General features: G+C 30.5%; 3 protein-coding genes and 1 long non-coding RNA gene across 12 annotated transcripts in view; 2 read left to right on the plus strand and 2 right to left on the minus strand.

The window, feature by feature from the left end:
• Positions 1 to 217: 217 nt before the first annotated feature.
• LOC106789944 (WW domain-binding protein 2) lies at positions 218 to 3,750 on the minus strand. 2 transcript variants are annotated; one of them, XM_014754522.1, is made up of 6 exons: positions 3,598 to 3,750; positions 2,846 to 3,180; positions 2,571 to 2,723; positions 2,272 to 2,460; positions 848 to 933; positions 218 to 735 (listed from the first exon to the last, which is right to left on the minus strand). In XM_014754522.1, the coding sequence occupies exons 1-6, from the start codon at positions 3,651 to 3,653 to the stop codon at positions 688 to 690; spliced, it is 867 nt and encodes a 288-aa protein (XP_014610008.1). In that variant the 5' UTR covers positions 3,654 to 3,750; the 3' UTR covers positions 218 to 687. The 2 variants fall into 2 exon arrangements, with proteins under 2 accessions (XP_014610008.1, XP_014610007.1); XM_014754521.1 differs by lacking the exons at positions 218 to 735; positions 848 to 933 and having other exon boundaries at positions 1,992 to 2,460.
• Positions 3,751 to 6,060: 2,310 nt separating this feature from the next.
• Positions 6,061 to 12,017, plus strand: LOC106789922. 2 transcript variants are annotated; one of them, XR_001382040.1, is made up of 5 exons: positions 6,061 to 6,409; positions 8,576 to 8,679; positions 9,152 to 9,259; positions 9,376 to 9,663; positions 10,321 to 12,017. It is a non-coding gene; the product is annotated as an uncharacterized LOC106789922 (long non-coding RNA). The 2 variants fall into 2 exon arrangements; XR_001382039.1 differs by having other exon boundaries at positions 9,152 to 9,254.
• On the minus strand, positions 7,483 to 10,324 carry LOC106789921 (beta-1,3-galactosyltransferase 5-like). Its single transcript, XM_014754477.1, has 2 exons — positions 9,698 to 10,324; positions 7,483 to 9,578 (listed from the first exon to the last, which is right to left on the minus strand). Exons 1-2 carry the CDS (start codon positions 9,828 to 9,830, stop codon positions 8,476 to 8,478), a joined length of 1,236 nt encoding a protein of 411 aa, XP_014609963.1. The 5' UTR covers positions 9,831 to 10,324; the 3' UTR covers positions 7,483 to 8,475.
• A 4,184-nt stretch (positions 12,018 to 16,201) lies between the features above and the next one.
• LOC106789920 (calcium-dependent secretion activator) overlaps positions 16,202 to 23,083 on the plus strand; it is a 15,993-nt gene continuing 9,111 nt past the window's right edge. For 5 of the 7 annotated variants that reach the window (XM_014754469.1, XM_014754473.1, XM_014754475.1 and 2 more), the window contains exon 1: positions 16,212 to 16,693. The gene's annotated coding sequence lies outside the window, so the exon portion shown is untranslated. Of the gene's footprint in view, positions 16,694 to 23,083 lie in introns of all 7 variants that reach the window. The other 2 variants (XM_014754470.1, XM_014754472.1) reach the window with 2 other exon arrangements.

Genomic DNA, 23,083 nt, shown 5'->3' on the forward strand with positions numbered 1-23,083 from the left:
ATTTTTAGATATTTATACAACTTCAGTACATTCAATTGTTATATGCTCGTATTAAATATTCTCTTTAATTATAAAATATTAATATTAATACAACGTCAAACCTGAGAGAGATATTTGTTAAATATTACTTTATATATTAAATATTTATGAAATTAAATGTAAAAAATATTCTATAAGAAAAAATATTGTAGATGGATAAAAATAAACTTTTGATAAATTGAGTATATCAAGCTTTATTTAGCATATAAATCGGGTCTAATAAAATACAACAATAAAATTATATGTTGTGTAGCAATTTCACACATATATTTTACCTATAACAAATAATAGTAAATATTTGTAGAACATTTTATACAACATAGTTAAATACTATATGTATTATTATTACATCAAAAAATTCTTTTTGTTTTTGCAACGAGCCCTCTGTCTCTTTTTTTTTTTTATATATAAATTTGCAAATCCAGATAAATAATTATAATAAAAATGCTTCACAATGCTAGAACAATACGTGCAAAGAAGTAATATGCAGATTATTTTTAGTGGAATGCATACAGCTTGCTTTCTCTGTTTTTTATATATAAGATGCGAATGTAACATATACAGTGCTACAAGAAAAAAAGCAGTAATACTGCTTATTTAATGAGTTATTTCCGGTCATTAATTCTTTTATCCAGGTAATATAATTTCTCACTGATCCTTTTTTCCCGTTGCTTGTTGAAAGCTTGGAGGGCTTTCCTGAATTTAATATAATATTAATAAAGTATATATATATACACAATTATATATTATATTAATGTTAGCTAATTTGTAAACAATAAAAATACATTAAACTATAAAAGTTACTTACATAATACGCAGGTGGTGGAACATAAGCGCATTGAGGTCTATTGGGATCATAGTATGCGCTCTGAGTAGCCTCTGCAGCTTTCGTATCTACAACATGATGTAGCATAATGTATTTTTATTATACTTGATACACTGAAAAAAATATATTAAATAAAAAATTTAATACATACAATAGATATGAAACATGCCAAATTTTTTTTGATCTGACATTTTTCTGTTTTTTCAGTAATATTATTTAATCACTAAATAAATTAAAACACTGCTAAATTATTTTCATAAAAAAATTTTCTTATTTCACACTTCTTTTTTATCTCATTAGAGAAATTAGAATATGAAACAATAAAAGTGTAGTTATTACATTTATTAATTCATTTAGAAAATATCTATGATACCAGTGAGATAATAACTAAGCTCAGTGAAAGTCAATCTTACAATGTGCCACTCAAAGACTATTTATGCAACGCTATTGCATAATGCTAGCTAAAACTTTCAATTTTGACAGGTGAGTCAACAGGTGTTACAGGATGATAATATTTTGAAAATATTTTGATTAATTTAGATCTGTAATTGATAGGTATTAAATAAAAACAGCATGTTATTTTTTATTGACCTTTAATACCACGTTATATCAATTATATAACTCGTTTCAGAGAGTTATAACCTCTTAGAAACAATATATCGTTAACTGCTACATTACAATGATTAATAAATATATATACATATATATATGTATATATATTTGTGCAAATATTTTAACATTTCTTAAAGACAAATATACTTTAACACTAGAACTACTAAATCCATCAAAACGGTGAATTTTAAAGCTATTTTTTGTTACATACTCAAAATCACAATTATTAGAGAATTATTAAAAATAAGTTGTTATTATTATTCATTATTGTAAAATTGCATAAACTAAAATAAATAATATATATAATATTTCCTTTTTTTGTTGGGTTAAATTAACAGATGTATGGTGAAAATTGGTTGGTAGTTCTAGTGTTAATTAATGTAAGAAGTAAATATAAGAACGTATGTATTTATACATATATAATATTTAAATGTATAACAATATAATACTTTAATAATTTTCTGCATAAAAATATACTTTAAGATTCAAACTTTTTCAAAAAGCATATATCAATTAGAATTTTTAATAATCCATGATCAAAATCTAATTAAATGAGATAAACAATTATTTTGAATAATAATTATTACCACCGGGATATGGTGTGTAGGGTGGGCATTGTGTATATAGTGGATTTTGTGTATACTGTGGATTTTGTGGATATTGCGGAGCTTGTGTATATGGTGGACTTTGAGTGTAATATGGTGGACTTTGTGTGTATGGTGGGTTTTGTGTATATGGTGGGCTTTGTGTGTATGGTGGACATTGTTGATACTCATTAAAATTTGGATACACACCTCCAAGAGGGTAATTGGGATTGGCCAATCCTGGTGCTCCATTTGGTTGCGTTGGTACCCAATTTGATTGCTGATTGACACCACCCCATGCACCTTGCGGATGTTGTGGTGTTCCACTTGCGTATCCCTGATAAGGAGAATTTATACCAGGATAGGGAGGTGGCATCTCTGTCATAAAGACACTATTCGCTGTAAATATAAAAATACCAAATAAATGTACAGTTATGCATATCATATTTTTCCAAAAAGTTTAATGATACATAATACTATGAAGAAAATTGTCTATATTGAAAGTTCACCTGGTGGAGCATCAGGAAATACATTGCCTGGTGGCATCCATCCATAATTTCTAGTTCCTGGAGCTAAATAAGCTACTGGTGGTGCCGCATACCAGCCTGTTGTTGGTGGTGTATATGGTGGTGGAGCATCATGATCAGGGCCATTACGTTGTGCTATTAAGAGCACAGAAAACAAATCCATGCAATTATCATGCAATAACTTTAACAATCTTTATGGCAAGAGATTAGTATGTAGAAATTTATAAAGTTGCATAACATTATGACATTGACCATACCCAATTCTGCTGCTCTTAACATGGTTTGGCCAAATTCAATGGCACCTCCGCTTTTGAAATACAATTTAAATTTGCATTCTCCTATCCAATTTCCATTAGGCTGAGCTCGACATTTTCCTCTGATACAATTGGCGCTAAACATAGGCTGCTCTAATTCAACTTCGCTCAATGTAATAAATGGGAAACTAAATGATTTCATTTCATCATTTATATTTTTGGCATTGAAAATCATTCTATGGGTTGTCAAGTATAATCTTCCACGTTTTGTACCAACAAATGCGGAATGTTCTTGACCGTGAAATTCCATGGAAACATTGTCGCAATATAACAAAATACTAAAAGAATATAAAATAACAATAAGTTACAAGTATTCATGTTAAAAAATAACTTAATAATATCGTTTATACTTAGTAACATAAAGTTAAGTATAGAAAAGAAATTAAAGGAGTGCTAGACACGTCACACGAGACATATATTTGACTTTGTGACATATGATTAACTGTAAGAGAAAATATCCAACGTAGGACAATATTATAAATTTTATTAAAAATTTTTAATGTAATTAAATTATCATTGATTGTAATGAGAATTAGACTATTAGTATGTAGAAAAATTGATTTATGGTTAAAATGCGTTATTACGATGTTACAGAAATGTTAGTAGTCGATGCAATCGAACGAGTGCATTACATCTACACACGCATATAGCACACATTTATAATATTATTTATTTAATTATTTTATTATACTTACACTTCTCCGGCGTGAATAAGTACGCCTCCATTGGCGTGCGCTGTATTTAACGACATATTTACTTGAAATTATAACACAAAAGTAATTTTTACTAATTCGCAACGTCTTCTTGTCATCAGCTGATTCATAAGTGATAAGGATAAAAAACTGCGCAAGCGCATGCAATCTCTAATGTAACACTTGAACTACTTGATTTGAAATATTATTTACATTTTATTTTTAATGTAAAACAAATTTTTTACAAGTAATTTGGTATTTAAATCATACCGTAGGCTGAATTAATTAGATTCGTCATTAAAATATTTATATATACGTAATGGAAATGTTTCCTTTTTTACCATCACTAATTACTAATTTTATTTGAGTTCCTTTCGCACACAACTTTATTGCAGGACAAATCGATTAGGATAAAAAATTTTAAAATAATATAAATATTGTTAACGATAGGAATTTGTATAGTTTGATTTATATTCTTTTCATTAATTTATTCTCTATAGTAAATATTTACCTACTGTCGATAACTCTGATGGTAAGTTACCATCAGATCTTTTCGGTCGGTAAATCGTATTATCGACTGTCGGCAAGATAAAGGTAGAGCACTACTATTACCGATATCGCCTTAGCAATGTTACTAGAATTTCAATATATTTTAAACTTTCTTATTTCCTAGTAACTTTTAATAGTTAGTAGAGTACACAATGTGAATGTGTAATTAAATTCTATATACATTTAAAAACAAACAACAATTAGAAATCTAATATAGATATGTTGTTTTAATTATTAATTAAAGGAGTTTACTTGTTAAGAACGATTGTCTTGGAACAAGTATAGAGAAAAAGACTTACTAGATTAAAAAAAATCGACATCATATTGGAGCTAGAAAGACCGGAGAAAAACGGACAAACAAAAAGTGAGCAATTGATTGAAAACAAAAAACAATAGAAAACTTTATTGCTTCGGTTAGAAATAAGAAAAAACGGTTTTGTATTTTCAATTATTAATAACTAATTAAATAATTAATTGATAAAGTGTGGAATTACGAGTACTTATTCATTTTTTTCTGCTGTTCAGGTTTTATACCAAGTTTTCTGCGGTAATGTTGGTAGGAATTAAAATTATGTAAAGATAAGTCGGTAATATAGAAAGAAATCATACCAACTGTTCTACGTGATGTAATTATTAATCAAAATATAAAAAAATGTTGTAGAATAAGTCTCAATTAAAAATGAAACGTTAATAAAGGTAATAATTTGGTTTCATTCCTATTAAAAATATTATTATTTTCATTAATTTGATTTAATTATCGTATTTATATTATTTTTTAATATAATTAGATACTATTTTGACTAGCTGTAATAAGATGCATATCCGTTAAATTAAATAGTATATTACTTGAAAAATTCAATGGAACAATCAAGTATTATTATATTGATAATTGGATAATCTTTTCCATAGTTATATCATCTTCAACTACAATACAGAACCAATACAGAATAATAAAGTAATTTATTATTATATGAAGGACGTGATGTACGCATCGGTTAAAAATATTCTTTATCGAATAAGTATTATAATTATTTTATTACTCAATTATAACGTCAAATGGTTAATTTAATTTAAGTTACCCAAGGATAAATGAAATAAAAAAAGAGAGAGGAACAGTACTAAAAACATGGCGTGAAATAGGAAAAGAAAGAGAAAGAAGGTAGGGACAAATTTCAAAAGTAAGAAATCCTTTTGATTCATTCAATTTATTCGTGATTTCACGCTTGACCTCCTTCCTTATTATCGACAAAAGCAATCGTCGTCGACGGTTGTCTCGCAACTCGTTGTTACCGATTGCATTGGCAGCCAAGGAAGGATGAACGACCGAGCCGATGTCGGTGCAAACACTAATTTCGACGAGTACACGCAGTATTTGCATTTAATTACGGACGTTTGCGTAAAAGAGTTTCACCCTCGGTGAATTCGCTCGTTCGTTCGTTCGTTCGTTTTGCAACAAGAATTTACTGGATCGTAATGATACACTTGGAAAAAAAGAACAAGAAATCACAATCTTTAGAGACTAGTTCTAGAAAGGTGTTCAATATATACCGCATATTATTGCGCGATCCTTTTTTGAAATATCACGATCTAATATGAATCATTTATTTTTTTTATTTCTATATCTAATTATTATGATCTCATTTTTTCCTTTGCTTCCGTTTAACTTTAAATGTACTTCTTTTGAAATAAATATTCTCAGAAGTGTATCTACAAATATTAATATTCAAATGTCTTTTTTTTTTTTATAAATAATAGATAAACTTAAAAATATCTATTAGTACGTTAAAAAAAAAATAGAAAAAATGGAGGACAAGTAGTGGATCTGAAATTAATATCATTTAAATTTAAATTAATATTATCACATCGTCGTTGATTCGTATAAAAATTAAAATACAGAATGTTTTTGTTGTTACATTTTTTTTTTAATATTAATTTAACGTTAATATAGGTATGTAAAAAGATAAATTTTAATTTTGCGCGTTTTCTTTCCTTTATTTCTTTCTCCCTCTCTTTCTTGAGTAACGTCGCAAGATGAGTCACGTGACGTTACCAGATACACACACACGCATACAATACAAACCGCCAATTTCACATCTACAATACATAAGTACCAGTACTACGCTAGTAGATTTTCTTTTTATCGGAACATTTCAGTGCAATTCCAATATGTCTGGTGCAATCTTAAGTAAGTTTTCTCTTTCTCGTTTGCCTTCATATTTGATATTCTTCAAACCGGTCGAAGACATTTGCTTGAAATATTTCGAGGGTAATATGCATATATGTATATATATATTGTATATATATATATATACAATATAATATATACAATATTTTTTTTTGTTTCTTTTTCCTCTTGTTTTTTCTTTCAAATTTGTGTTTTTTATTTGAAATTTACGTGCTTCTTTATGTTTACACGTATTGCGATCTTATTTTTATTATAGAATTCACTTACAAAATAGTGTTCGAAGTTGTTTCTTTTTACAAAATATTTTTTACGATTACGTAAAACTTCAGTTTATTGTTAATTATTAGATATGAGTAAAAAACATCGATTCTTTATTATTTTTTTTTTTTGTAATTTTCTTTCTTTCTTTCTTTAGCTTTTTTTTTTTTATCGATTTTGTCTCGTTTAAAAAGTTCATATCACGCAAATACTTGCTACGTATATATTATGATTTGTATTCGTAGGATTTTTTATCTTTTTTTTTTTTTCTATCTTCTTTTGTTTTGTTCACGTGGAAGTTAGTTTCTTTCTAAATTCTAATTTTGTTATCAGATGCGATCGTTTAGGATCGTTTATACCCTTTTGTTACGCACATCAGCGATAAATGCAACGTCGAGGAGAATGAAATAACGTGCGCACCTAATTGATAATAATTACGTGCCATCATAAAATCTCGATTCGATGCGAATGAAAATTGTGTCAAGGCCACTATCGGATCTCTCAAGCGGCTCTCATTTGCATTACACGACGAAACCTTGGCCCAAACGTTTTTTTTTTTTAATACTAGAATCGTTACCTCATAATCATTTTTCTCTTTTTTTTTTTTTTTTTTTTTTCCTTTTTTTTTTTTTTTTTTTTTCTATAAAATGATTTATGATTATTTAAATATATAATATTATTCTTGTGACAATAATAGTAATAATAAAAAAAGGACACACACACAGAGAGAGACGGAAGAAACGAGAAAAAACAGTCATATTTTAAGATGGTCACAACCCAAAGAATTTCAAAACAAAATTCTTGTTTTTTCAACGTTAGGAAAATAGTTTTCGTATACGACAATACTATTTTATTTTATCCTTTTATATATATGGCACTTGGAAAACATAACACAGTTTAAATGTCTACTACGTATTATTCGTGGGCAGGGAGATATTAATCGAAAATTTTCTTTAAAATAAAAAGAAAGAAAAATAAATAAATAACGTGGAAGTTTGCTTTCACATGCATGTAGAGATATTATCTAGACAATGACTAGATAATAATTCAGAGAAAAAAATATATGCATATTATAAATGTATACACACACACACATATATATATTTATATATATATATATGATTGTTTTTTTTACGATTATGTGAATTATTAAATAAGAAGTTTATATACGACCAGTCCAAATATAATACGATCTTCTCACTGTAATATATATATATTTATGAGCAAAAATATATGTATAAATATATGTAGGAAAATTATTGGTTTTATGGCAGCAGTGCTCAAGTGAACATTTTTCTGATTGCTTTTAGTTGCTTGGAATACTCTTACTTATTGTGAAACAAATTGAGCATCACTGGTTAAAAAAATGGCATTAGAATAATATATAATATTCTTTGTTATTCTTTTTAATATTAAAACAGATATAGTAAGAGTTATGCGATATAAAATGCGTTTAAATGTGAAATTTACTTCTTCCTTTTTGTTACGTCATAGAAATTAGAAAGCTTTAAACTTTATTAATAATAATATATCAATGGGAAAGAGAAGAAGACCAATTATATGACAATAACAAACTATATCATCCTGCTGGCATATTATCTCGCAATAAATACTAACTATGTGTAAAAACATAGACTCCAGAGTTCTTAAAATATAAAATCTTATTATTTTATATACTTAGAATAATTTAAATTACCTATGGGCTACCATTATGTAGAGTATTTGTTCACTGAGGCCGTAAAAGTAGAATAAAATATACATATATCGCAGACCACCAAAAAGTGGTAATTATTAAATGTGAAATAGAATGAATCAAGTCAAATTTTCGTGACAAAGGACCCTGTCACTCGATTCTCTAATATTATGTATACAACTTCTATCTATTCTTATCACTTACATTTACTCTTACCATCGAGCAACTTCTTCCAGAGATCAAATTGTTCGCTGTATTTAACCATATGTATACTTATTCCCCGTTGTATATTACAGAGACTGTACGCTATGCGTTTGTTGAGGAACTCATTAGCTTGCACTCGCTTAATCCCTAGTTTATGCGCAACGATTCCAGTCATGAAAACATCTTCGAGTTTAAGGTATGTTTGGTCCAAAGCAGCGTCATACAATTTTCTCACTATGTCACTAGATAATAGATAAGCTGGACCTGTAGTAAAGTCTGGAAATACGGGCTGTTTGAATTGTGTTTGTGATACATAATATTTGCTCTTCTTATTTCTAATCGGTTTCCATTTTCTGGCCAATCTGCCAAATATAACACTTTTGTCTTTTGCATGCTTGTTTATAAATGCTAACAAACGTGGAACATTAATAAACATATCGTCATCTGTCTTTAGAACAAATTTCACCTTAGAACAATAACTGTCTACCCATTCCAGAATTGAGATTGTTTTAAGAGTGAGATTTGAATAAGAATCTAGAAACTTTCCACGTATCATATCACCATATATCCTTTCTTCTCTTTCAAGTACTTTTTCAACTTTAGAATCTAAAGTAGCACCTAACATAAAGAGTATACTGATATCTCTTCTTTGTCCAAAATGTCCCCAGGTTTGCCTGATTGCTGTCCTTGCTTCCACATGCGTAGGTGCTGACATTATAATAATAACCAAGTCCATTTCTTTGCCAAAATCTGGACATTTTTCTGGTATAGGTACGGTATGTCCAGCTTCATATATGGCACGTGCATAATCATTAGAAACTACAGAAATGCTCTTTCGTGTATTGACAACTATTTCTGTTTCCAATAAAGGTACTTCACTGCTTTGTTTTAGGTTGAGCGAGGTGCTTACGGAAGACAAAACTTGAGAACTAGATGACGTAGAAATTGTAGTGATAATTGTTGCAGGATTGCTTGCATTATGTTGAGAATAAGAATTCAAAGTCAAAGGTTCATACGTCATATTTTTGGGCATGGATTGGATATCTATGCTATGGTTCGATTGATTTCTAAGTGCATCCTGATAAATGGCGTGACCTGAAATAAATAAATCTATCAGATGATTGTTGCACAAAGGATTTGGAAAGGAATAATTATCAATAAAGGATGATTCTCTACTAAGGTAAACACATTAAAAATCAAAATATAATACTCACTGAAATTTCTAGCTGAACCAAACTGGTGAATATCATAGAAGGTGGTACGATAGTAAGCATAAAAAGTTAGAACTATCAAGCCAAGAATGAGGCTCTGCAAAGGGCGATTACGAGGATGCAAAAATTGGTACATGACGAGTCGCGTATTTTGCAAGAGGGGGCCTCGTACGATTGTCTAATTCCGTTCTATTAAATGATAACGGCGTACATGCATACGTCGTTGATTACATATCGTCGTGATTGTCACGTTTCGTTAGAATCGTTAGTAAGGGTCGTAATATACTCGTCTGGTTACTGTTAACTACCGATAACCACTGTAGTATTCTTCAAAGTAGAAGCGAGCGTGCAGGTATAAATTCCATACTGTGAGTAAAGTTAAACTCTTGAAATTCTTCTATCTGCCTCTTTCTCTCTCTCTCTTTCTCTGTCTCTCACTATCTTTCTTTCCCTTTTACTTGCTTCAGTATTATCCTTTCACCTCTCCGGTTATCGACGTTATGATTGTTGTGCTACCGTTGTCCTGTCGAGCTCCTTCGAAGCTAAACTCGAATCTTATTGAAATGAAGACAAATTATAAACGTTCACCACCATCTTTTACTGAGATTCATTTTTTCTAATTTCAGGCACGTTATTCGACAGTCACCGAGGTGTTCTCCACTCTTCTTCTTTGATCGAGCTTGCTGCTGCCTAGCACCCAACGGGCAACCCATTCGCCACCCATCGATATATAGTACACGCATCGACGTCGACCACGTTACTCGAAGCGATTTTGCGTCGATCCTTCCTCTTCCCTCCTTCTCTTCTCCTCTCTCCTCTCTTCACTCCCCACTTCCTATTACTATTTCCTGTTATATATCGTACAGAGATGTTAGTTTTAAAGCTGTATATTCAATGTTAAAAAGTTTGGACATAACAGTTTGTTGCTACCTAAACGTTTAGACCTGGTTCCCGCTCGATGAATCATCTCATCAGTAGGGCTGACGAGCGGACCCTACTACTTACTTTTACATGCTCAATATAACACTCACTATAGGGCAACACAGTTAGATTTTCTATACAACTTTGTATGTGTATATATATATATATATATCTATATATTGTAACGTTCCTCTATATATATACACCGCTTCCAAGGAACGCCGTGTGATTTTTATTAGAATCTGCGACGCCTAGCGGCAGACAGGACGAAGTCTGTACACTCACGACGAGGGTGTTCATGGTTACCATTAAATTTCCATATGGCGCGAGATTCGTCGATAAATGTTATTTATTGTTAATCAAATTTGGTCTTATTTCTTTTGAATTAATATCGTAGTATTTATATCGTCAAATTTTTTGGAAATGAGATTATTATTATTTTTATAGAGACCATTTTATATTTTTAAATTAATTATTGATATTTGTAAGGAAGGATTGATTATTGTTGCAATAGAAAGTATGTGTATGTATAATATATCTTATAGATGTTTCCCTCGCGTAGGTTGAAATTCTTTATCGCAATGAAACCGGATTTCCGATCGTTACTCATTAAAACGATAAAAAGAAAACTAGTGAAATAAATAAATTAGAAATTCGATAAACCTTCTCTTCTATTAATTCCGTTATCAATCTAAGTTTGCTTTTTTCGATTAGAAAGCGTATAACATGTATGTTCTACTAAACTAAAAATGGAATATATATATATATATACATACCTACTTTTATCGTTTGTATTCGGCCGAGTTTTCACGATCAATCTTACTCAGAGAACTATACGCGAATAGTCATCTATAAATATCATGACCGAATATCTTTCACATTTGCATTAATAATTATTGTCACTTCTTTTTGTTTTCTTTCTTTTATTTTCTTTTTTTTTTTGTCAAACACAAAATCCAATATTTCTAACTGATGTATAAATAATTTAAATGTCAACATGCGATGATAATGAAAGATTGATTAATCCTTTATATCATTATTAATTAGTTGATATTTTTAGATAGGTAGACTCATCAATGTTTTTCTTTAAAAGGGAGTATATATAGTTATATATAGAGATATATATATTTATATATAGTTATATAGTAGATATATATTTGTAATACAAAATACGAATAGACGTACATAGGTACATACATGATCATTGATGCGTGAAGGCTCTTTGAATGAGCATTGGAAACGAACGCGGCGCCATTTGCTCGATAACCATTCAAAGACACTGTACCGTTGACTGATAGTTCAGCAAACATTATCTTTAGATGTTTTTACAGATATATAAATATTAGTTTAAGAAAAAGAATTTAATTATTTTACTAATGCAAACGCTCTTAACAAGCCTTCAGAGGATTCTCTATAATTTATAATTATCCTTTTCCTTTTCTATATTTTTAGGAAATCCTATGGTTTCATCCTTCCTTCATCGAAAAAAAATCTATGTTGTTTAAAAGAGTTGTGCCGAAGGAAAAAAAAGAAAAAGAAAAAGCTGGCGTTAGACTTTAGAAGGATGAAATCTCCCGAGTCAAAGTTCTCTTTCGTATCGTAGTTCGGACTGTAGTTATTACCAAGAGCAAGAGGTTGATCGATAACCTATTTCTCGGTGGTTGGCACAGCGCCAGAATTCCTACTGAGTGCTGCTGACTCTTTGACATCACGACAAAATAACCTCGTCCTCGAGCTAGGTCATGAATGTTTTCAAAATTCGATGAAAAGTATGAGAGAGAGAGAAAGAGGGTGCTACCATTCGTAAGGATCCTTCTGGAGTTATCATTACTGGACCAAAACGTTTCTTTTTGCTTGTGAAACTTATGAGAATATAAGAGAAAAATATTATTTCATAAATCCTCTTTTTATTATCTTACTAATCTTAGTTCTCTCTCTTCAAAATCTTATTTCGTTTTTCCTTTTTTTCTTCTAAATAGATATCATTCCTCTTCCTTTGGAACGAACTAACAGAATCTTCTTCAGCATTTGTACAAAGCATAAGTATTCTATAATTTCAACGAATAATGGGGCCCAGGAGTTTTTCAATTTCAACGATTCGAAGTAAATGCTTGACCTTGCTGAAAACGGAGTAAAATTTATAGAAGTATTATTGTCAAGCTAGCTAGCTAGCTAGTCGACTGGCCTTCGTGGATGTTCGTGAAAACGACGATGGTACTGCTGTTAATGGTACTGCAGTACCTATTTCGAGTGATATTATTTTCTATGTTAAAATAAGCGTTCGCGTGAGAGAGAAAGAAAAAGAAAGAAATAAAGGAAGGAATAAAGAACGAGAGAGAGAGAAAGAGGGACACATTGCATTGTGCACAAATAGGTGGTTTCGATCGATCTCCTCCCCTTTTATTATTCCCTTTTATTTCTTTTTATTTCTCTCTCTCTCTCTTTCTCTCTCCCTTTTTCTTTCGCGCGCGCGTTATGATGATAGAAAAATGCAGAAACGATTAATAACGAGATAAAGTCGTTAGCTTCACTGCCACGTTACTACGAGCCATCATTTCCAACGTATTGGCAGATCGGTCTTTACTTCTAATGTCTTTTTCTAATGGTTCTCATTCAATAGCACGGTCACCATGACCACCATGAGGTATAAAGGGAGATAGATAGAAGGACCCTTAATAAACGTCGCTACGCGTTTAACGCGAATTCTATCATCACAAGTACCAACATGGAATAACCATTGACAAAGTTTGATTAATGATGACGATTTATCTCGTTTTAATGAATTTAATAGATTACACGTCAAATAGAGAAAAATTTTGTAAGAATTATTAGACTCTGCTATAGTATATATAAATGATTCATCGACGGTCATTGTCGTTCGATTGTCTATGCTTACGTCATTCGGTTAAAAAAATCGCTTACGTTGCACTCTCACCGGGCATAGTTCTTCACATTCTTTCGTTTGAACCTTTGAAAATCTAGCCAACCATCCTCCTCTGGTCTGTAGTGTCCTCGACACCAAGTGCAAAATACTTACCGTTGAACTTGATCGCTTGTTAGGATCAATGCCAACGATATAGTAAGTTTATCGCTTTTGGGATCGTGTATCTATCATCTTGTATGATCTATTAATCTCTATAAATTGAGTCATTTGATATCTACATATATTTATATATATATGTATTTCAGAAAGATCATTCTCATTTTTGCAACAATTATAAATTTTTAAGATCATGTTTTCCAAGGAAAGATATTTAAAGGCTATCTATTTGTTTTTTTTTTTTTATTTAGTACAGATGAGAAAGTTATTTTGGATAAAGGTTTTCTAAAAGTCGTGTCTATTTAAAAAAAAAAACAAGCCAAGAAAAAAGGTTCCTAAACTATGCATTTAATTTTTAGTAGGCCAATGACACGCTTTTTATTGTCTGGTTTTCAAATACCGACGATAACAAGCGTTAATATTACCGGTAGGGGATCGTGGTCTGACCACAAACTGTTATTACTACTTTTAATTGTGTTTTCTAACCGATTTGTCATTCCACAGGCGTCGTTGGGTTGTTCGTACGTACCGAACGAGTCACTTATTTGGACAGAACGAAGAAAAGAAAGAAAAAGATAGAAGGAATGATAAATGATAAGCTTACAAGCCAATCCTATAGACGTCCCTGTCCTTCGTTTTCTTTTATGTAAAATCAATATTCCCTGAAGTTTCTTTAACATCAATGTATGTTACTTACTTTTATACTTATATATTTGATGCCTTCGAATCAGAGAGAAGAAAAAAGACGGATCGATGAACATTGTCTCTCATGAGTATTGTAACGCAACATATATCAAGCGTCACTAATCCAGATTAGAAACGACATCTCGGATTAAAGATTTTCTTTTCCTTTTCTTTTTTCTTTTTAAATGAGAGAGACACATTAATTCAAAGATAATATCTTTTTATTTAATATACGGGTTGAGGAGACCCGTGTTACACATAAAAATGTGTGTGGATATTGATTTGAAATAAATTATCATGATTTTAAATTTGCCGATTAATCTGATAAGTAAGACAAATGTTTGAGATCGTGAAAAGATTTAATAAGATTGACGAATCAACGGGAATATATATCTAAAATATCGTCAAGCGAGCAATCTTACATTTTTTTCTTTTGTTTTTGTTTTTGACGTTTCTTATATTTTTGGTTGGTTTCCTTTTTCTTATTTCATTCTCATACCATCTTTCAACGACAAGCTTTTAAATACGTACTTACGATGATAATCTTAGTAGTCTACCATTGGGCAAAAGTTTTACGTACGCTCGACATGTACATACCTACTAGTCGCATGAAAATGACACTGTCAAGCTCAACACGACTCGGGGATCCACTTGACCTAAAATACTAGAAGAACCAGAAGAAACAGCGGAAGAAGAAGAAGAAGAAATAGAAAAAGAATAAGAAGAATAAGAATAAGAAGAAGAAGAAGAAAAAGATTGGCCTAAAGCCTAAAGTACGGCTGCTTCTTTTACATCTTTTTTTTGGTACTCCACGTACTTACTACATGTCTATGCGAAAAACTCAACCTAACAAAGGATTGACAAAAAGGATTTAAGGGGGATATATCCCTTACCCGGTAATCCCCAAATCCTTTAGCTTGACCCTGTCCTTCTCTGACTTTTTTTCTATCTTAATTTTTTTGCTGTTTTCCTTTTTATTTTCTCATTTTTTTTATACTTTCCTTACCCCTTTCCATTTCCTTTCTTTCTCTCTCTTTCAGAATATTATCCAGTATATGTATATAAAAAACGATCTAAGAAAGTGCTAAGAGCAATCTTACGGATATCTGCGTACAGTTTGGAACGTTCAGCTGCTACAACGACGACCGCGCAGCCGATCGATGGCCCAGTAGCACTTGTGTCTCCCCACTTCTAACTTCGTCGTGCGTTTCTACGTCCTTTCCCCCCCCCCCCCAATCTCCCATGCCTCCCCCTTAACTCTTCGACTACCTTCCGTGTTCACCCTTTCTCTTTCTCACCCCCTCTATTTCTATTTCCCTTTCTTTTTCTCTCTTTCTAACGTCATGCTTTTTCATCATACCTCTCTCTATCTTTACCGACACTTTCAGCAACCCCCGAACCGCGCAAGTACCGTTTTTATTTTTTCTCCCCATTCGAAGCATACTTACTTGCGTCACGTCACGTCACGTCACGACGTTTGTCCCTCATCGTAACGACTGATCTAATTATCAAGGAGAAAGCAGCGTGCCTTTTTAGGAGCGTGGGGTTAATTGCTTAAAAAAACAAAAAGAAAGACATTTAATAATAATATGTGTAACCCCGTCGTCCCTTTTTTTACTCTTCCTAAAGATGTGTCAAATTTCGTCTCCGCTGTCTCTAACGCAACACATATGCATATATATGTAAATGTATTTGTAAATATATGAAGGGCCTGATGCAAAGGTGGATGTTATGTGTAAAAGTTAGGAAAAGCAAGGCACATCATACACCTGTATATCTCATACACCTGTATATATCTCATCCACCGTTTCGTGGCTCCCTCTTTATCGTTCCCGCTGCCGACACAGCAGCTTTTCCGTCTCTCTCATTTTTCGGCACGTCAGTCGACGAACGGAGCCAGTCGAACGCGCCACCCTGCGGATCACCGCAAGGATCCGTCGTTCGTTTTATTCACTTTTACAACCCTCGAACAATTCATTCTCTCTCTTTATTTCTTTCATTCATTCATTCATTCATTCATTCTCTGTTTCTATCATTCTGTCTCTTTGTTTCTGTTATTCAATTATCCGGTTCTATTGGCAAGTTTGATTCTTATCTAATCAGGTTTCTCTTCGTTTCCTTCAGAAAGAAGAAACGTCATCGCGAATAAGAGAGTCTGTTGCCTGTAACACTATTAATAAAATAATATTATATATATTTATTGAGAAGCAACATAATATATTACTAAATAAATATTTAATCAACAACAAGATTTATAATCGAAAAATCGTGTACGTGTACGTGTTTCAAGAGACATCATAATGATTGTACAATTGTCATCTCCTATATCGTGACCAAGCTACATCTGATACGAGGTTAGTCTCTCTGTGTACGTGCATCTGCATATGCATGTGCATGTACATGTGCGTGCGTGCATGCGTATATTCTTACGTGTACGTATAAGTCATGTACGTGTACGTTTACGTGAAACTTAAGATCAGGACACCACGACACTAACTTTCTTAATAATAATTATCAACATCTTCCTGCTATTCTCTTTTTACTTTGGACACACCCAACAACTACACAGAACGTCCTTTTTGCGGCTGCGAAACAGCCGATATGGTTTGCCTGGCTACCAGTAGCAATGGCGAAGCCACCAGTTCGTGTTAAAGCTAGATCAATAACACACTGCCGAGGAGTCCAACCAGACTCCTCGACATCAAGAAACATGTTCTTAGTTTTCCACTATGTGTGTGTGTGTCAATTTTATCTATTATTTATTTATTTAGTACACTTATGTGCATATGTAGAATTGTGTCTTTACTTTATTCATAGAAATCATGGTCGATTTATTATCATTTGATTCAAGTAAAAAATGTTTTAAATTCTTTCACGTTGATATGATTTTGTTTTAGATAGAAAAATCATGTGTTTTTATTCGTAATATTTTTGCAATTATTATTTGCTAATTGTTGATGTTTAATTCGTTGAGAAAACTCTCTCTCTTTCTCTCTCTCTCTATGTGTGTCTATCTCTCTTTTCCCTATGCTTTTTCCTTCCTTTATTTTCTCTTCTCTCAAGGGGTTAATTTTCGTCTAATACTTAATAGAGAAAAATATAAAAATCTTGGTGGCACACAGTGCATGCCAACGACATACTATTGTGATTATCACCAACCTGGAATAGCAATTACCAAGGATTCAAACTTATTTTTAATGAACTACCTAACCTTTAGTAGAATTTACTCGAGGATCTATTTTTCTTCGTTCCCTTTTTTTTTTTTTTTTTTATATATATATATGTATTACCTTTCTTTACCACTTGCTTTCTTTCTTTCTTTCTTTTCTTTTCTTTTCTTTTCTTTTCTTTTCTTTTTAACGGATTAAGATCTATATACACGGTAGCGTTCATAGTCTATAGAAAGAGTGAGCTTTGGTTTAAAAAAAAAAAGAAAAGAAAAAGAGAGAGAAAAAATACTCTGAATGCGGAAGCTCAGTTCTGTTAAAAGTAGAACTCAAAATTACGGAAACGAGGACACGTTTCCCAAAGCACTGATGATGGATTGCTCTCTCTCTCTCTCTCTCTCTCTCTCTCTCTCTCTCTCTCTCTTACCCTTTTTTTTTATTCTTCCTTTCTTTTTCTACTTGATTATGTATTTGACGACTTCTCCGTGCAATTTCTCGTGGAAAAGTTTTTTTTTCTTTCTCTTTTCTTATTATTCTTATTCTTATTCTACTTATTCTCATTCTTCTTTTCTTCGTTCTGTTTTTTCCACCCCCCCCCGTTTCATTTTTTATCGTTGATTAAAAAGAAGGAATTGAAGAAAAATGTTATTCAAAGCAACATGGTTTCGTTTGAAATAAGATAGAACTGGTTCGTTCGTTTGTTCGTTTAAAACTGGTTCTGTTATCCGTCAAACTGAATGGAACACAAGCCAATGGTCGTTGGTGGCTTCGTCATTCATGTTACCAACAGGAAAAGCTTTATCGCATTTGTGGTATAGTAGATGTAGATATATAGGAAAGATACTTCAATATATATATATATATTATATTCAGATTTAATATTATATTTTTGTTCTCCTGTTATTTTTCTAAGATCGTTTAAACGGCAACCGTTTAAACAAGAACGTCGATAATCTGGATTACGTTGTTTGTACTGTTAAATAGGCCGCTGTCCAATCGATATTATTTGTTATCTCTTCTATTTTTCCTCTCTCTCCCTCTCTCTGTCCACTTCCTTTTTTTTTTTGTATTTTTTCTATCTTTTTTTTTCCCTACGACACAGAGAAAAACGCAAAATTTCATATTTGTGGAAATATAAATACTATTATATACAAAAGAAAAATGGTTTTATCGTCACTATTCGATATAATCGAATAGTAGGTAAATGATTTATCGAAAAACGACGACAAACAAAGTTCATTTTTTCTTCTTTTCACCTCGATTAGCTCCATTTAACGTCTGACGTTTGAGTTTAATGCGGTTTCAAACAAAAACTTTCTTTTTTTCCTTTTATTCTTTTCCCCCTTTTTTTTCTTTTTTTTTTTTTCTTTTTTTCTTTTTCTTCTTCTATTTCGAAATCTGCAAGCACAGAAAGGTATCATTAATATTAAACAGGCTTGTAATGCGGTACGCAAGAGAAGCTTCCAAGTTAGAAAAAGTATAATGGAAAGAATTAAAGGGTAGTTTATATTATTCTGTATTGTAAATGCATATTTGCTAAAGCATTAAAGTGTCATCTTTAAATGAATAAAAAAGTATTCACTGAGATTATAAATAATATAATTGTTAAAAATATCATGATATAAAAAAGATCGTACAAAGGTGTTAATTATAAATATTACGAAAAATTAAACGAAAGGTAGGATATGTTAAAAAATAAATGTATAAATAATTTCTTTTGCAAGTTTGTAAAATAAAAAATTATGCAATATTAATTAGTTAAATATACGTTAAAATTTCAACTCTTATAATTACGAGTAGAGAGATAATATAATAAATGGTATATGCATATAATATTAACAGATTATTAATTAACAAATTGACGCGCAATGAAGATGACTAAATTAAAAATATCATCGTTTTGTAATAATAACTTAAAAGATTTATTTAACTTTTATCATTGTGTGCTTTTATTTGAATTACAATGAAGTCGTCTAGACGGTTTTCGCGTGTCGAGTGTTCTATGAAAAATTCATAAAGATTAATTGGACCGGGCTTAAATACAAATGAGATTTTATCGGTTTCTTTCCGAGCACGTCTCCTTTGAAATCTAATATACTTTCCAATCAAATAAATCTATGATTATTAAAAAAAAAAAACAACAAGTAAATATAAATGCATTTATTTATTTTGCTGTCGCGTTTCATAATATTATACAAGAGTTTTCTTATTTAAATTACTTGGATTTAATTAATCAAACATAATATATTAATATAAATAAATTTATTTATAAAAATTCTTTATATATATATATATGTTACTTGTGACAAATATAATACGTATTATATTGATTTATTTCAACTATTATATATATATTCATGTTTTTACGCACATTCGAGTAGGAAGATAAGCTCGTTCCACTATGACCTTTATAGATTTTTTGTTTCATCATTCATTGATTAAGTATCGTAAAGTGTATACACTTTTATTCACATGAATTATACTCACCTACACAAAAGCTTGTACGTAAGTAAAAAAAGATATATTGCAAGAGATAGTAAAAATATGAACAGATTGCTTTGAAAGATATTTATCATATATAAATATCTTTATATTGTTGCAATTTTTTTTTTTTTAGCTATTAGATGTATTATCAATTTTTTTTTTTCTTTATACATTTCATTCAGGGATATTCAAATTTTTATTTTCCATGTTTCAGAATTTCTCATTTTTCATTCTCGTATTTTCACATTGTATGAGAAAAAGATAATATATATATATATAAATTCAATGTAGACGACAAATCTTTTCCTCTCACAGTTGGATGCACTCTTGCATAGACGCATACAAGCACAAAAGTTTTGCATTCACAAGGACATGTATTTTTCATATTTACGAGATCGCCCATAGAGAGTAGAACTAAGAGTGGCAGAGAGAGAGAGAGAGAGAGAGGGAGAGAGAGAGAGAGAGAAAGAGAGAGAGAGAGAAGGAAAAGAAGAGAGGGAAAGAAAAATATTCATTCAATGGAAAATAATTTTCTTTGAATATTTCACTGAAATTTCAGTTTCGTATATAGTGTATTGAAAGAACACTTCTCTTTTATTATGAAACATTTTCTATATATTTTTTGTTCTTTTATTTTCTTATTTATCGCGAATTATAATAAAGTAACACATGGAGAGAAAAAATATGATCACATAAATACGATTGTTTCGCGAACACGAATAAAATCAGATCAATTTTTTATTTTTTTATTTAATCGTCCAATCGTGCGTGTGTGTAATAAATAAATCGATAAATTTGTTTATATTAATCGATGCACATTTTAAATCTATTATCTTTTGATAATTCCCTTTTTTTTTCTCTCTCTCTCTCTCTCTTATGCGATTAATATTTAAAGATTAAAATAAACAAAAGATAAAAATAAATATGGATTAAAAGTGTCGTCGATGAATCGTTTGTTTAATAAATAGATTATATTCGTTTTTTCTTTTCTTTTTTTTTTTTTTATTCGTAAGGATTAAATACATAAATACATGCAATAAATAAATAAATAGATAAAAAAAAGTATATACAAATTCGCGTCGATAAAACACGAAAAGAATATTTTGTTTGATCGCGATGATGTTTAATAGAAGCTAACACGTAAAACACCTGAGGAAAAAAGTAAAAAATGTTATTTACTCTAACACAACACATATAATACATATTGTCACATAATTATGTAGAAATAATGTGCGCAAGTCCATAAGGTATTTCAATTAAGTTGTGCGTCACATTTTCCATAAATCGATGTTTTAACCTAATAACGCGTTTTCCTACACGTTTTTCTTATGAATCATTTGCCGTTTGATAAATAATCTGTATTATGTCTTTTAATTATCTATGAAATATATATTTTTATATATTTATTACGAATTATATAATTATCATAAATAATTATATTACAAATATTAATAATAAATTAAGTTCATTTTTTTAATATGAGATAAATGTAATAAATTAATATGTCAATATGTTCGTCTATTGAAATAAGAAAGAAAAAGAATATAAAAAAAAAGAAAAGAAATATTAAATAATGATATTATTCATGCGTTACATAGGATGTTCATAGTTTGATAATCGAATAGAAACGAAGGACAAATTTCGATCAAAGCTCTCTACATTGGAAGTAAAAGGCAGCTTTACTCTGTACGCGTCGTTCTTGCATTAATAATGTACTAAAACGATTACTTTGAGGGTTCTCTCAACCTCTCTCTCTCTCTCTCTCTCTCTTTCCCTCTTTCACTCTCTCTGTCACTTAGGGATCATAGGGTGTAAATAGTGTTCGAATTTTCGAGACGAGTACTATGACAAAGGATACATGTCTGAAAGTGTGTTTTTAAATTTAATTAGATCAACGTTTCTTCCCTTTTTGCAAATGATATTATCGAACTTACGTGTGCATCTCATTTATGTTTTTATATATTTAACATTATTATGATTCTCTTTTTTTTTTTTTTGGTAATTCTTCGATATGACTCTATCTTTTTATCAATTTATTTTTCTATTTGACGCGCGCGATTTAACAATTAATTTATTTCTTTTTATTCGATAGTTTTATTATTGTGGATGTCTGATTTATATATAAAATATTTTAAATAATTAAATCCTTTGCATAATTGAAACTTATTGTATATTTTGTAAATGAATCTATGTATTACCATCATGTGTGTTTCTAGTAGAAAATAGTGAAAGTTTTGTCTCCTTTTTTTTCTTTTTTTTTTTTTCTAACAGTTACGTGACAAATGCTGAGTAGTAATAGCTTAAATCTATATATATATATATATATATATGGACAACACACAGAGAGAAATCTATGTATCTATGTATATTCACTTTCCGTGCTTAGAATGACATTCGGTATCAACGTTACGGTGGAAACATTTGCATTTCTGGGTTAGGTATTAACGCGCCCGTATGCGTGTTTATCGTTTTGTATTGTTGTTTTAATATTCACACAAGCTCATTTCTATAATACCTAGAAGGTACGTTAAATGCTTATCAGACACATTTCAAATAAACATATACCGCCATTGTTACAATTTTCATTGTAGAAAATCAGTGAAGAAAAATTTATGTTAATTTGTATATACATATAGATATATATTATTATTATTATTATTATTATTGTTTTTATATTTTATCGGTTTTCTCTTTGTGCTGAAAAAAATCTTTTCTTTTGTATGTCCCTGACTTATCATCGATATTTCCACTTACATCATATCACTGTGCAATCTGAAAAAGCTTTTTGAAAGAGTGAAATATTACAGTCGATGATGTATATATGTATATGCATACACTTTGCTCTAAAGCCGTTCAGTTTCCCTTGAAACCTTAAAGCATTTCAAAAGAGTGGGATAGTCGTGGTATTACGATGATGATGATGGAGGACGTGTTCTTTTGAGTAGTAAAAGACGAATATAGTCAGACGATTCTAAACTAGTTTCTATGAAATATAAGTTTCTCTCTATGTGAATTTGTTAACATTGCTATGCCCTTTTCTTTTAAAAACACATAACAATAGACGATTATTAAATAAAAATTTATATGTGTTAT

Source organism: Polistes canadensis, unplaced genomic scaffold (assembly GCF_001313835.1).
Source record: "Polistes canadensis isolate GaletaPanama2010 unplaced genomic scaffold, ASM131383v1 scaffold_208, whole genome shotgun sequence".
Taxonomy (NCBI): Eukaryota; Metazoa; Arthropoda; class Insecta; order Hymenoptera; family Vespidae; genus Polistes; species Polistes canadensis.